Source organism: Pagrus pagrus, assembly GCF_965226575.1.
Source record: "Pagrus pagrus genome assembly, chromosome: 9".
In the NCBI taxonomy this organism is placed as follows: Eukaryota; Metazoa; Chordata; class Actinopteri; order Spariformes; family Sparidae; genus Pagrus; species Pagrus pagrus.
In genome coordinates this window covers 9,595,364-9,609,762 of record NC_140193.1, presented here as the reverse complement: position 1 = coordinate 9,609,762, position 14,399 = coordinate 9,595,364, and the positions used below count along the sequence as shown (strand labels likewise).

Genomic DNA, 14,399 nt, shown 5'->3' with positions numbered 1-14,399 from the left:
TATTCTACTTTAAGAGCAATAGCATCAACCTCCCCTGATTGTGCCCTAAGTGTCTGAGCACTGTTTTTTTAACATGCCTTTTATTGGATAACAAAAACAAAACACCTGCTGTGAGGGACCAATGCAGTTCTCCACTGTCAGCCGTATCTGACTCCTCTCCTATCTGCTCTTTTCAGCTTTCGAACAGCATGAATCTATCATCATTTGTTACAGAATTGAGCAAACCCCTCCAAACCTTGGTCACCTTATTTAACTTTATAGAGCGGAGCCCCAAGTGATTTTAAAGTCACTGTCAGTGTTGATCAATGCGCTGGTTCACAGCATGAAATTTGACACCATTATGCGTGCATACGAAATCTCTGGTGTATATTTTATATTAAGTGCTAAACGTGTTTAGGGGATTCAAATGCCTGGACACAGCACAGAGAGATTCTATTTTCAGTCACTTTGTCTGTTAGGGAAGCAATGGTTCAGCGACACTGATCAGGAACACATTGGGGAAAGGCGGCCGACCTTGCTGACTCTGTGCATCGTAGACACGCAGGCCAAACAGTGGTGGTCTCTCGCTCCGCAGCAAAGTGACATCACCGCTGGACAAGTCCAGCTGAAAGACGGAGGCGTTCATGTACTCCGTCCAGAAGATGAAATTACGATGATGAGAGATCCCGAATGGATGGTTCAGCTCTTTTCCATTGTACACGACCTGCAACATGAAGCAAACATACTGTGTCATCAAAAGATTAGGAGAGTTACACAGAGACACTATCAGCAACAAAGAAATCAATAATCTCAAACAGGGTTTTAGCTGTTTGAATATGGGCTCAGAAATTATTTGATCACAGTATATGATGAATGTGATTCAATTTCCTTGCGCAAATTTATTCACGCCGCACTGTCTGCTTGTAATAATGTTTGCTAGAATCTTGGCATTGATTAAATAGCATTTGCAAATAATTCATTATCTTAATATGGCAGTGTATCTGGAGTCGACAGGAGCAGTTGGGGATGAAGGGCTGTCTTGTTGGCAGTTGTTGCGGGGAAGGCGAGTAGTTTTCAATCATTTCACTGCTTTGCAGATTAACTTTGTGTCATTGCTAAAATATAGAAATTAGTTTTAGACCCATGCAATATTGATATGAAACTGAGAAGTCAAACACTGAATTATTATCAAATTACCATGGTAGCAATGTAAAATGAATGTGTAGCAGGATTATGTTGTGATCTGACAATAAAAAAAACTAATTAGGAATTAATCATGCCTTAATTAACAGTGTATTTGTAGTGAAGTATAATAATCATATATAAAAATATATCCTGTTTGCCAGACCAGCAAACACCTCTCAGTTTAATTTTGTGTTATTAACATACCAACCAGACACAGACCAAAAGTCTACTGGACGATTCCAAAACTTATGGGAAGTATGAATCATTTACACATCCAAACATGTAAATATATAGTCCAGATTTAAAAATACCAGAATTTCCCTTCAAGCTGGGGTCTCTATGAGCTTACTGACCCTCAAGTCAGTCAAGTCAGCTAAAAATGATTCATGCACATAAGTTGCTGCATCATTTAACCATTCTGCTTTCTTTCTACACACTGAAACTCACCATTCTTCCAGTCCCGTTGAGATGAATCCTCTCAATGTGATCGTAGTAGGCATCACACCAGTACATGGTACTGGTGCTGTGGTCCAGTGTTAGACCATTGGGCCACAGCATGTTGGAGGTGACGAAAATGAGGCGGTTGGATCCGTCCATCCAGGCTTTCTCTATCCGCCCAATGCTGTCATTGACTTCATCCTCCTCCCAATCCGTCCAGTACATCCAGCTGTCACACATACAGAAACACATACAATTATTGCACCAATAAACTGACATGATAAGGCATTGCTTTAGTTCAGGCAGTATCTGAGAGTCACGCAGCTCAATAGATCACCACGAGCTCCGAACTAACACTGATCACATTCCACATTCAAACCTTGGCAGTTCATTTCAGCTGTCTGCTCCTCATTCTCCCTCGCCCTTGCTTCTTGACACTGATGTTAGATGGTTGCGCTTGTTGCAGCCTTCATCACCCTCCTCCTACTTTGATTTCTTATCAATCAATACACTTGACAGCATTTTTCTGCAGGCTTCTCTCAAAATGATTTATTCTGTATCACAGTGAAATGTGTCTTGTGGGTTCTGTTCTGTATACCCCTGGGGAGGCATGACTGTGCTCCCCGCTGAGTCTTTCACACGCCGCTTTGATTCATACAGGGGAACATTATAAAGAATTCAACCTGTGCTGACAAACACACAACCGTATAACCATTCGTTAAGAAGACTGGTTTTAACATGACAAGATTGTTCCCAACTGAAATGGAAATAAACTGGGATTCCTATTTCCCCTATGTAAAACCAAATAATCAAACATCGCTGGCAATCAAAAGAGAGACCGGGAAATGATTCAAGCTTATCAACTCAAAACGTGGCTCGACTGCACATCACGGCAAAGTTAGAAGCCTCGTATTCCCAACCAAAAACAAAAATAAAAGTTTCCAGTGTATCTTGTGTCTACTGCGACTGCAACTCCCAGTGGGCCTGTGGTATTTGAAACTTGATTGGGTCAACGATTTGACGTGATCTGTTCTCTAGTAACCCTGCCCAGGGGATTTGCTCTGTTTGAGTGCTGCTGACTGAGCTGTGTGGCCCCCTGTTTCTCATCAATGATAGAGAGCTGGCTAAGGGAAGATGAAACAGAATGGGATATAGAGGTGAATGAACACTCCCTCTGTCTCCAAGTCATCTTTTACGACCGCATGAATTATTCAGCGATTCTACGCACTCCACACATGCAGACACACACACATACTTACATGCACAAAAACATACATACAGTAGACACCACATCAGAAGCATTGACGGACACCTTGCCATCGAAATAAGAAAACTGTGAACTTGTCTTCTATTCTATTGAATGAAGGCTGTGGACAGTAAATATAGTTCATGATCCATATTTCCATTTATCTGATTGATAAAAAAAAAAAAGTAAGTCGCAGCTTCTCATGTGAACATTTTCTCGTTTGAATATAATTATTAATCAATTTTGCATGTTTATAGAATGGCACCTTATTCTGAAAGGATTTAGTCATAAAAGAAATGATGGTCCTAAACAACATTGTGAAAGATTATGAACTTTTTTTTTTAAAGCCTAAGGCTGGCAAGAACATCAAGAAACAAAACAAAAAAGTTTTTTTCCTCTCTCTTTTTTTGATGTATTTACTATCTTGAGAGGCCGTAAATGGTTTTCCAAACAATAAGGAAATCCATATGTATATAAGAAGAAGGATCAAACATGCCCTTTTATTTTATTATTTATTAATAAGCTGTTTTCTTGTACAGTTAAACTGAAACTTGCTATTTCACATACGTTTTGCTCCCTGCAAGAAACTGATAACACATTATTTTGCATTTTTATTTATTTATTTTTGCTTCTTTATGGAAAACTGGAAGATTAAATTATGTTCAATTCATTTATTTTTAATTATTCAATAGTTTGTTACTCATTTAGGTTGTTATGCTGTGAACATATATTTTGTGTGTTTGTGTCAGGATGTATAGGTTTGACTTTGTATATTGGTTTGTTTTATGTTCTAATTGTTTTATTTTTAATGTTTTTGTTTGTTCTCTTGTGACTTATGTAATGTTTTTGTCAATGAAATAAAATAAGTATTTGGGGGATTTCTCACGCTTATTTGATATTAATCTAAATATTTGGGGATGCTGGTCGGATTAAACATTATCTTTGACTCTAAGTTCCTATGATGGCCATGTTTGACAAATGGCTGACATTTTATAGACCAAATCAGCATCAATGGATCAATAAAAATAACTGGTAGATTAAAAGATAATAAAACAAAAACTAGTTGCAGCGCAATTTTCTTTTAATGTGATCTGTTATTCTACTTTCAGGTGGTGTATACATGTCCTTCATACGAAATGGAGGAACAATGGATTCCTCCAATGGACGAAGCTGCCTATTCAAATAAGTGGCAACGGTGTTGTGACAGTAAGTTATATTCACACTTATCAAGGTCAGAGATGACTGAAGCTGAGCAAAGCACCACTCAAGTCAAAACTTTATATTTATGTGTGGAATTTTCATGTGAATACATGTATGAGATACCGAATGCAGCAAAGAAAGAGAGGTCTGACACTGTTAGGGTGACACTTGTAGTCCTTATCACATCAACACAGACTAGAGGTGGCAAACAGAGCAGAAAATAAGGTTGCCAGAATGCAGTTGAGAAATCAGTTGGAGAGATGCATCCACTTTACCTGAAGACACCCTTCCAGTAGAGCAGATAGAGATCAAAGGGCTGTCGGGTTCAGGCTGACTGCTTCCTCACAAGCCCAAAACTAGCTTTTCTGATCATTTGTGGTATCAGTGGGAGGGTCGAAGTAACAGTGATTAAGCCTTACACAAAAAAGAGACATGATATTCCTCACACCCAACACTTTTACAGCATATGTGCCATGGCTATTTCCTCGTTAGTGTCAAAAGTTTAAGGCTGCATTCTCACCATAATTGTTTCTTTTTATTTTTTTTCAGTTACATGGGAAAAAAGGATAGATTTAATGGTTGAAAATCAGTGCCTTTTCATCAGTGTGATGAATGTCAGTATGTGTATGTGGCTCTTATTTGAAAGCAGTGTCACTTTGGGACAGAGATCAGCATAACACAAGCAAGAAAGGCAAATAGGAGACTGAATTATAATTTAGGATCTATATAGTCATGTATTGACAAATGTACAAGAGGATGGAAAGAAAAAATCCAAATAAAGTGTTTGTAACTTTCAGTTTGGTGAAACAGCGAAACAGCTGTGTGAGGCAAAATGTTTGGAACAGCCCTCTTGAGGCCTGAGAATTAATCTCTGACTGCTATGGATTTGGTTTGTGTTAATACGATTTAAGCCTTAAAGTGTTAATCCGTAAGATCCTTAAGACACTCAGTGAATTTGAGCTCTGCAGCGTCTTCTCTGCTGGTGGGGTCCTCCATATATAAATTTATATAGGAAGGCATATGAGATGATGAAAGAGGACTACAAAGGAAAAACTTGTAGCTGTGGTTTAGGTTCAGGCAACAAGATGAGCTACCATTTTATTGCCCATAAAAACACACATACACACACACACACACAACCCTGGACTCATTAAAACAACAGATGCTCTCTCAGTTTAACCATGCTGGTTTACTTGGGGGTGGCAGACTACGCCCCACACATTTACATGTTTTTTTCTTGAAAGGCACAAGATGTGATCATCAGTCAAAGCAGATGTCTGCTGTAGCAGATGATCTTCAAGGATTAACATTTAAAGCAAACTGATGTAATATATCCACCTAAAGGCAAGGTTGTCTTTGCTAACTTGAATCATATACCACTTAGTTTATGTTCTTACAAGAACAAGGCAAGAGGCAGATTTTAGTTTGCCGCTTTGACATCTGTCAGATGCTTTTAGAAATCTGGATACCATGATTGATCCCACAGCACACCACAGAAGTATTCTCCCTTCACTAACTTTTCTCATATTTCATGCTCCATAGACAACATTGGCTGTGCTTTAAAATCTGTCTGTAAAAAATGATTAAGTCCTACAATTGTACCTGAGGCAGAAAATGATGCAAAAACAAGCTGCCACGGCAAAGATTCGACAGCAGTTTTAGCTTTTACATGTAATCTGAATTTAGTAGGTAAAAGTTTGCCCTGTAAAGTCTCTATTACAACTTTTTCCTTGACATTTTAACTCACTGAGCTCCAAGATAGAAACTCTCACCCTATTTGGAGATGTAAGAAGCAAGATAAGTGTTTTTCTCACCGACTGTCTGGGCTGACAGATATTACACAGGTAGATATTGTAATAAAAATTAAACCTTATTCACCAACTGCCCACTCACACTTCTAACAAGCATTTATGGCTTGGCTACTGGCTTTAACACTTTTACAGTGTCTCTTCCATACAACATTATTATTATTATTATTTTTTTCTGACCTGTTAAGAGGGTCAACCACAATAGCCCTGGGGTGTGACATATTCCCTTCCAACAGAGTCTTCCTGGTCTGAGAGGCTCTCTCCAGTCTGGCAACGCTGATCGTCTTCCTGTAGCCATCGTTGGTCCAGTACAAGTTTTTCCCGATCCAGTCCACTGAGATTCCTTCGACATTGTCAAGTTCTACCACAGAATCAGCAGCACAGAATTAAATAAAATCACCAAATACATTACTTACGTACTTTTTAAAGATCTGTTTAAAGACAATTTTGATCCAGTACTGTGACTTTGATTGGTTCTACAAACAGGAACATCTGAATTTAATGCATGTTAAATACAAGTACTGCAAAGATAACATTCTGATAATGTTTCCCATGGAACCACTAGAGGAAATATTATGAATGCAATCTTTGGGTTTCTAAATCTGCAGTGCTTTCCATCGCTGTTTTATGTATTTAATCACTCGGCAATAAAGTACAAAACACAGTGACAGTGAACCATTTGTTAACATTGCAATGTATGGAGCTTTATTATAGATACAATGATACAAAGCGGTGTTTTGCCAGACCTGTCTAAAAATCTTTTTTTTTTTTTTACAGATTAAGAGTGTTTTGAGTAGAATAACAATGTACGAAATGGCTTTAACTTTACATTACTGTCAGAGAAGAATTGCTAACATGAAATATTGCTTATAGTCAGCTTAATTTATCCTAGGGAGTTGCTGCAGTTAGAATAAAAAAGCATTTACACCCACCATCTTTGAGAATTGTCTCTCGGCTGCTTCCATCTATTTTTTGCCGCCCAATAAGGAAACTGGTGGTGTCAGCAAAGTAGATGTGTCCCAATTCTGCATAGTAGTCGATGGCTCGAGGGTTGACCAGGTCCTCGATTGGCTCCATGTGCTCATCGCTGGACTTGATGTTCATATCTAGGCCTCGGATGACCCCGGGACGCCCCTTACCGTAGAACAGGAAGAGATCGTTTTTGGGCTCTACAAGGCAAGAAAGGACAGACCCTTTTTTACTATTATTGTTAATTAATTGATCTAATTCATCAATGCTGATCCCAGCATTAAACCCTCTTATTACCGGCCGCATTGTACTTATATGTGAGCTAAAGCCAAGGCCATCCATTTACCTTAATGGAGCCAGTAATCAGTGCCAATGACTATACTCTTCGCCTTCAATCACGTTCCTGCTACAAAGCTGCCGGGACAGTAGGAGACGGAAAATGCTTGAGCAAACAGACAATGGCAGTACTTACCTTGGCTGTGAGCACAGCTTCTGATCTAAAATAACATGGTGTCTCGGTAGAAAAGCAAACAGGAGGCCCAGAAAGCTGAGGCAACTCCTCGGCGGCCCGCCAGCCGCTCAGGGGGTTGTATGTTCTCGAACCCTTTGGGATCCTCTCGAGATGCAAGCGGAGAAATGAAGGAGCTTCCAGTGAGAGAAGCAGACCTCTCCTCGCTCTCAGCCCCTACCCAAGAGACTGGGATGCTGGGGGTGAGGACCACACATGCCTCACTTCAATTTATCATTTTGTGAGGGAGAGACCAACTACCCAGGAGACAATTAAGGATTGCAAGAGACCCAGATATCAAACCCCACTGTGACTGCTGTATGAAGAAGCACTACCATTTAGCAACGAATATCATTATGCTTAGGGAGTGGGAAAGTGCGAGCAAGAAAGAGATAGCTGGCGCATCAGAACATCTATGAGGGGGGAATAAATCAAATGTGTCACGCCAAGCCTCCCAATGCTTCGTTACCCCGATCGAAAATTGGTGGGCCCCTCAGATTGTGTCATCAATTTGATCTTCTGCTTTTATTGTCAGCGACACAATGTCCAGCAATTGATCAGAGCAGCCAACAAATGCAGACAAACTTAAAACCTCATTATGGCAATAATCAATCAGGCTCGCGACAGGTCGATAGCGGAACGTCACTTTCAAATGGGCCTGTGTCCACCAGTGCTCATCTTTGTCACTGTCACTGTATAGCGGTTCTAGTATGAGACATGACCTTTACAATCGCATGTCAATATCAAAAAGGGCACTGATGCAAAACATCCTTTTAAGGCATGAGTCAGGATTCCTGCTTATTAAGAACAGGAAGCACTGCCAGTGAAAATCCTTGAAATTAAAACAAAATGAGGAAGAGCACAAAAGGTTTCACATATTTACTGCCAAGGCAAAACATCTACTGACTTTTACAGGACTGCCCATCGGAGCCCAGACGGTAGCCAGTACGACATCGGCAGGTTCTGGATTTGTAGCTGCCACTCAGAAGGCAGATATGGGAACATCCACCCGGTTTTCCATATGAACCTATTTCACATGCGTGACTCCTGACTGTGGACAAAATCAGAAAGACAGAGAAATCATTAAGCCACAAAAGCATCCTCTCTCTGTACTCGTGTGATTCCAGCTTCTGCGTCACAAGACGTGGACAATACTGACACATATTTGCACATGTTAACCTCCACAGAAAGTGTCCTTTACCTTTTGGCTGAATGAGTTTGTGGTAAACACAGAGTCTTTTAGTATTCCCCAGGCTGGCTAGTATCTTGCTCTCCTCTGTGATGTTGAACCTGTGGATCTGCAGCAGCTCCACAGAGGAACTCCCTTTGGAAGGGTCAGAGTGGGTAGCATAGAGGTAGTCCTCAAACACAGCTAATGAATAAATATACGACACCTGAAAAACAAGAAGATCCATGCTATTTTTTTTTTTTTTTTCATTATCCATGAGGCCAAAAATAAGTAAAACCACAAGAGAGACACAACAAAAAAAACAATAACAAACATAAATTGTTAAAGGGCTTTTATCTTTAATCATGCAGCAAGCAGAATGGAGGTGGGAGAGCTGGGCTGTCTACATTTGGCAGCCCACATGGGGTCAAAAGCCGGACTCCACGGGGAGACCACTGGCCCTGACACCACAGCCTCCATGCTACATTTAGCAGGCTGACACCCACAGAAAGCGACATGGCTGGATGAGCTGTGTTCACAGGAAGTACACCTAAGCTCGCTGGGTCACACTTTAACATCAGGGGCACCAAGAAACATGCGTCAGAATAAATAAAAAAATAAAAAAAATAACAAACAAACCACTCAACCATCCCCCCTCTCTCTTTCTCTCTCTATGGAATTTAGCCCTGGCACTCTACCTTTATATGGAAACTTTCAAAGCAATGTCACACATACTACTAAAAAGGGTGTGCATAGAATGTACTTGCATCTTTACCTCTAGCATATGTAATGCATGATATTTGGTACTTGCTGGATTGAATATGATGACAGAATCAGCCAGACAGGATCGACTTCACAAAGGGGAAAATAGAAGAGCAAGGTTGTGGTAATCGAAAGAAGTTTAATTGAACTGAAATTAATGGGTTTTTGTTTTTCCGCAACTCTGTGCTCAGCATTGGTTAGCCATCGTTGAAAAGTGAAGGCCATCCTGTGCAAAATTATTCCTGAGCATGACTCAAGAGTTATAAGTACTACAACTTTACAGTTGTGCTGCATAAGATCAATCCACAGCCCTCCAGCCAGTCAGAATCATGTTTTTATTCTGACAATAACAGCCAGTTTTCTTTCCCACGTATCAAATACAGCAGCCTGGTCTGTGGCCCTGCGTCTAAGATTAAGTCTAAGTCTAAGTCTGATGCTGTAATTACCTCTCTAGAGTAATTTCCGGGACTTCCGCTCTAGCACAGCAGTGTACTACAGTGTGCATGTTTTGTTTTTAAGTTATGTTACGTTATTAAGTGAACTTACGTAATACGTAATGAAAGTGATGGGACTGACATTATTTTGACACATAGCTGGATTTCCTCCTAAACCTAACCAAGTAGTTTTGCTGCCTAAAATTAACCAAGTCATTTCCTAAACCTAACTAGGTAGCGTATTGCCTAATCAAGTGTTTTTGTTGTCTAAACCTAAATAAGCAGTTTTGTTGCAGAAACCTAACCAAGTAGTTGTGTTGCCTAAACCTAACCAAGTGTTTTTGTTGTCTAAACCTAAATAAGCAGTTTTGTTGTCTAAACCTGACCAAGTAGTTTTGTTGCCTAAATCTGATCACGTAGGATTTTTTGTGTTAACCTAACCAAATAGTTGGGGTTTTTTTTTGCCTGAACCTAATCAAACGTCAACCATTTGACAACATAAATCACAGTCCAAAAGTCATAATATGTGAAATGTTTGTCAGCAAGCTTCATTTTGAAAGTCTAACTGGACAACCTAACTTGAAACTGATGCTAGAGGGGTAAGTACAGTGTCATAGTTTTAAGCTTAAGGCCACTGATCAAGCTGCTGTATTTGATGAGTTGTAAGTGAGAAAGTGTCTTAAGCGCTGTATATATGGACGATATTTTGAGAGTAAAGGATTAAACTGCTTTAAATGTGAGCAAAGTTTTACTTGTGATCAAAAAGACCATCCAGTCATTGGAAAACATGTAAAACATTGCTGCATGCCATTCATCATGTGGATGCAATGAAGTGAAGATCCTCTGTCTAACTAGGCCACAGACTAATGGAGTAGGCAATATTATGCAAAGAACACCTGCATACAAAATAAGGTGCTTGAAATGTTCATTTTCTTTTCTCATAAAGGGTGAATATCTAGTCCAAGTTTGCTTGAAATGGTCTATTAATGAATAGTCATAATCTATGATGAAAGGCCTCAAAAGTGTACTACAGGAGAGAGACTATTGATATGCTCATTTGGAAGACAGCCCCGAATGTGCCTCAATTCCTTCAATTTAATAAATCATCCATTCCCCATTCAACAGACCTTTTTATATTAAAATGAAGACTGAATTATAACAACAAGCAGTGAATATGCCACCTGTTTTGCGGTGATAAAGCACAGTGCCCTAAATGAGAAAATTAACCAAGAAACCCCCTCTCATGTAACAATTTGGAGTCTCTCAATTGAAGAGGGAGACAGAACTTATGATGTGGAGCCCATGGAAGACAAAAAGTAGCGCTTACAGTGAAATATGACACTCACTTGGCTCCCGTGGATTATGGTGTGCCTGTTCCTGCCGTTGTAATCCACCACATCGATGTAATCCAAGTAGGCGTCTGCCCAGTACACCAGCTTCTTGACCACGTCCAATGCCACAGCAGTGGGCTGCTCAATTTTATAATCCACCAGCCGAGTCCGGTTAGTGCCGTCCATGTTGCAGCGCTCCACCTTGGCTACGTTCCCATAGTCAGTGAAGAAGAGCATTCTGCAGAGGGTAGGAGTGTTTAAATGATTACATTTTGTAAAGGATGTTGTCTACTTTTCTGGGAGAGCAGAGTCTCATTCTTTTCTCTTCTCAGACACATTTCTTCTACATACAACCACAATATGCACAGTCATACATTATGCATGACTCTGGGTTGTTTGGTGTTACAGAGCATTTACCTCAGGCCATTCGAAAAACAGAATACCACTATGTTTCAGCCCAATATGTTTATTCAAGCTGCAATTCATTGAACCCCTCCCCAGAACAGCAATTATCCAATCATAGCCCAGCAACAAGACATGGACGGTCCGTCAAGCTATTGAATTGTCAACATGTTGAGGCAGTGCGCATGGAGATGTAGTTCAGATTGAAAATGAACATTTAAAGGTCATATCGATAACCTTTTTATGTAGACAGTATGTAGCCTCAGTATTTTAGCATGACATCATCTATTATCAGTTTCATATTTAGGACCCTCTCTATTTAAAATGACTCAGCTAACCTTCATTGATTAAAGACAGTCTACAGCTAAGGGTAACTGTAGCCTACTTTGCATGGTATCTAATTATTATGCCAAAATTGTCATTAGGCGTCTAGAAATAAATGTCTACATCTGTCGGAAATCAAGGACCCATTGTTTAAAAAATTACCAAGAATTTTGAGTGGTTAATTAGCCACCCTAATCATATAAACCAGCAAGACTGACTGGCATAATAACAGTGATAAGAGACTCTTAGGACTTAGAAAGTTGCCTTTTTTATTAAAATCAAACTGATTTTACATTAAATAGTTTCTTTACCTGTTGCATACAGCATGTCAATATGTAAGAGCCATACAGTGATGACAATGACCATGATTATTGACACTTTTGATGACCCTCTGCCTAATCGACACACATTAAGTGTTGTACAAATCAACAAAAATAAAATGAAAATTGATCCCTATGATCAGGTACTGACATTAAGTCAATGTCATCCACAGTCAGTCAGAAGCATCCAGTCATACATGTTGTGAACTCATCTCTCAAGAGGAAGTAGAAGAAGATATAAAACAGCAGCATACAACTCCTGCTTGTAGCTCAACTGTACACTCCTGCTACTGTACACACTGCTACAAATATCTCAGACCCCCAGCACCCTTTTTATTTACAACTAAGCCCCTTTGTGTGTAGCATGTAAGTGGCATTGTTATATTTCAAGTTATTCAGATGACATGAGTTTTTATTTGAAAAAAAGATAAAATAAATGTTGCCTTCGATATGTTGCTTTCAGCCCATTCAACTGCATGTTACCTGCCCAGCAACACATGAAAAGAAAGTAAATGAAAACCTAAGGAGTGGATGATGAATAAAGTAGTTTGGCATTAAGCAATCTAAAAGTCTGGATATTTTTCTCAAAAGCGAATATCTGTCTTACATTCAGGAGGTGGCACAGACACTCTTAAGAGTTTGTTATTTTATTTTTTACTTGATGTGGGCAATTTTTAGTGCTGAGAGACAGTGATGGAGGGAGTATTATTCACCAAAGCATAAGTGGTGCATTTAAAATAGTATCATGTGTCATTTTTCTAACAATGTTAAAACTGAAAAAGGCACAGTACCCAGTCACAACTGTAGTAGGAGTGGAACAAAATTAACAATTCCTCTTCAAAACGTAGTCAAAATAACCCGATGTGAAAAAAACTATTTCTCAATACTTTTTGCCTCCTAGTGGTCATAATTTGATTGATTTTTCGCTTAAAATTAACACATTCTTCTCATTACACACCTGGTTTATGGTTGACATTTTGGACTGCAATCAGGGAGCTGCAACAAAGGAGCTTTTAAAGGTTGTCGATCATTCAGTATTTAGCAAACGCAGCAAAAGTCAATGCGTTACTCTCCTCAAACGATTGCATTGGTTGTTTGTTCAAATGCCTCAGCAGACCAATTTACCTCACGAGGGCCTCTTGTGAACAAGTGAATTATGACTCTTGTGTGTCAGGAGCAAAGGAGGAAGTAGTGTGATGTTGTTTTAGCACCGCAAATGATGATAGGGATGAGGCTGAAGTGTATAGTTCGGTCAACAAAGCGAGTCATTTTTCCATTGTAGTGCTCTGTCTGCAACCCATTTCCATCCACATTTTCCTCCAAAACCTTGAACAAGTCATTTTCATGCCTAAAACTATAAAACCAATCCTTAAACATAGCGTGGGTGAATCAGAAAATTATCATGAAAATGTTTTTCTTAAACATAATATGTTCCAATTTTTTAAGCCACTGACTAACAATGTCATCCTTACGAAATGGGCAGTAGTTCAAGAAACACTCAAAGTTATTTTTGGAAGCAATAGCACATAATACCATTTAGTCATTTAAATTGGAGGACTTGTTGTCCCTGCGGGTGACGAAACAAGAAACAAGCACAAGATACATAAACTCAAAGCTTCTCAGCAGATAATTCGCGAAGAAATGTGTCACGACGCTGGACACTCACTGATATTTGCAGCAGAGCATACAACACATAAAAGGTGTAGAATTAATGTTAAATTAAAGCACTTTCCAACCTCCAAAAACAAAACAAAAAACATCAGAATGTGTTTAAATGCCTCCCAGTGAGGCTGCCTCTCTGATACATGCAGCCGAAGCTCCATAACCTGAAGGCAAACGCAATAAATGCAGCATTTCCCATTTCCTTTGTGGTAATTTTGGGGACATTTAGAAGACATGCTGCAGAGGGCCTGAGGGTATGTGAGTAGACATAAAATGACAGACAATGTGTGATGCACAGAGGAGCCAAACCATTTAGTACCTGAAAAACCATGAGGAGGGCTTGAAAATCAATTCTAAAAGACACAGGGAGCCAGAGGAATGTGAGACTGATACTGAGAAAACAGGTGTTACATGTATTCTAATTGTTTCCTACAATAGGGACAGAATACCGTTAGACAAACAAATAAAACGTCCTTTACCTAAAAGCAAAGATCTCACTGACTGTCACTTTAAGCATTGAAAACCGCCCATGTCTGCACATAATTAACATGGAAGTCTTGTCATGCTGTCCTGCTGTGGCTCAGGGAGGACGGAGCTCCAGCAGCCTCCAATGATAACAAGCTACAGCCAGAGAGCTGCGGGAAGCCGACTTAATCTGCACAA

At 39.6% G+C, this 14,399-nt stretch overlaps 1 protein-coding gene across 4 annotated transcripts in view; it reads right to left on the bottom strand.

Moving 5' to 3' along the window:
• Positions 1-14,399, bottom strand: part of lrp1bb (low density lipoprotein receptor-related protein 1Bb) — a 285,606-nt gene that overhangs the window by 136,875 nt on the left and 134,332 nt on the right. For all 4 annotated transcript variants that reach the window (XM_084361717.1, XM_084361720.1, XM_084361718.1 and 1 more), the window contains exons 7-13: positions 11,044-11,266; positions 8,535-8,727; positions 8,241-8,384; positions 6,789-7,025; positions 6,037-6,217; positions 1,612-1,831; positions 514-703 (exon numbers count right to left, since the gene is read on the bottom strand). In XM_084361717.1, coding sequence (XP_084217843.1) covers positions 514-703; positions 1,612-1,831; positions 6,037-6,217; positions 6,789-7,025; positions 8,241-8,384; positions 8,535-8,727; positions 11,044-11,266 — 1,388 coding nt within the window. The remainder of the gene's footprint in view (positions 1-513; positions 704-1,611; positions 1,832-6,036; positions 6,218-6,788; positions 7,026-8,240; positions 8,385-8,534; positions 8,728-11,043; positions 11,267-14,399) is intronic.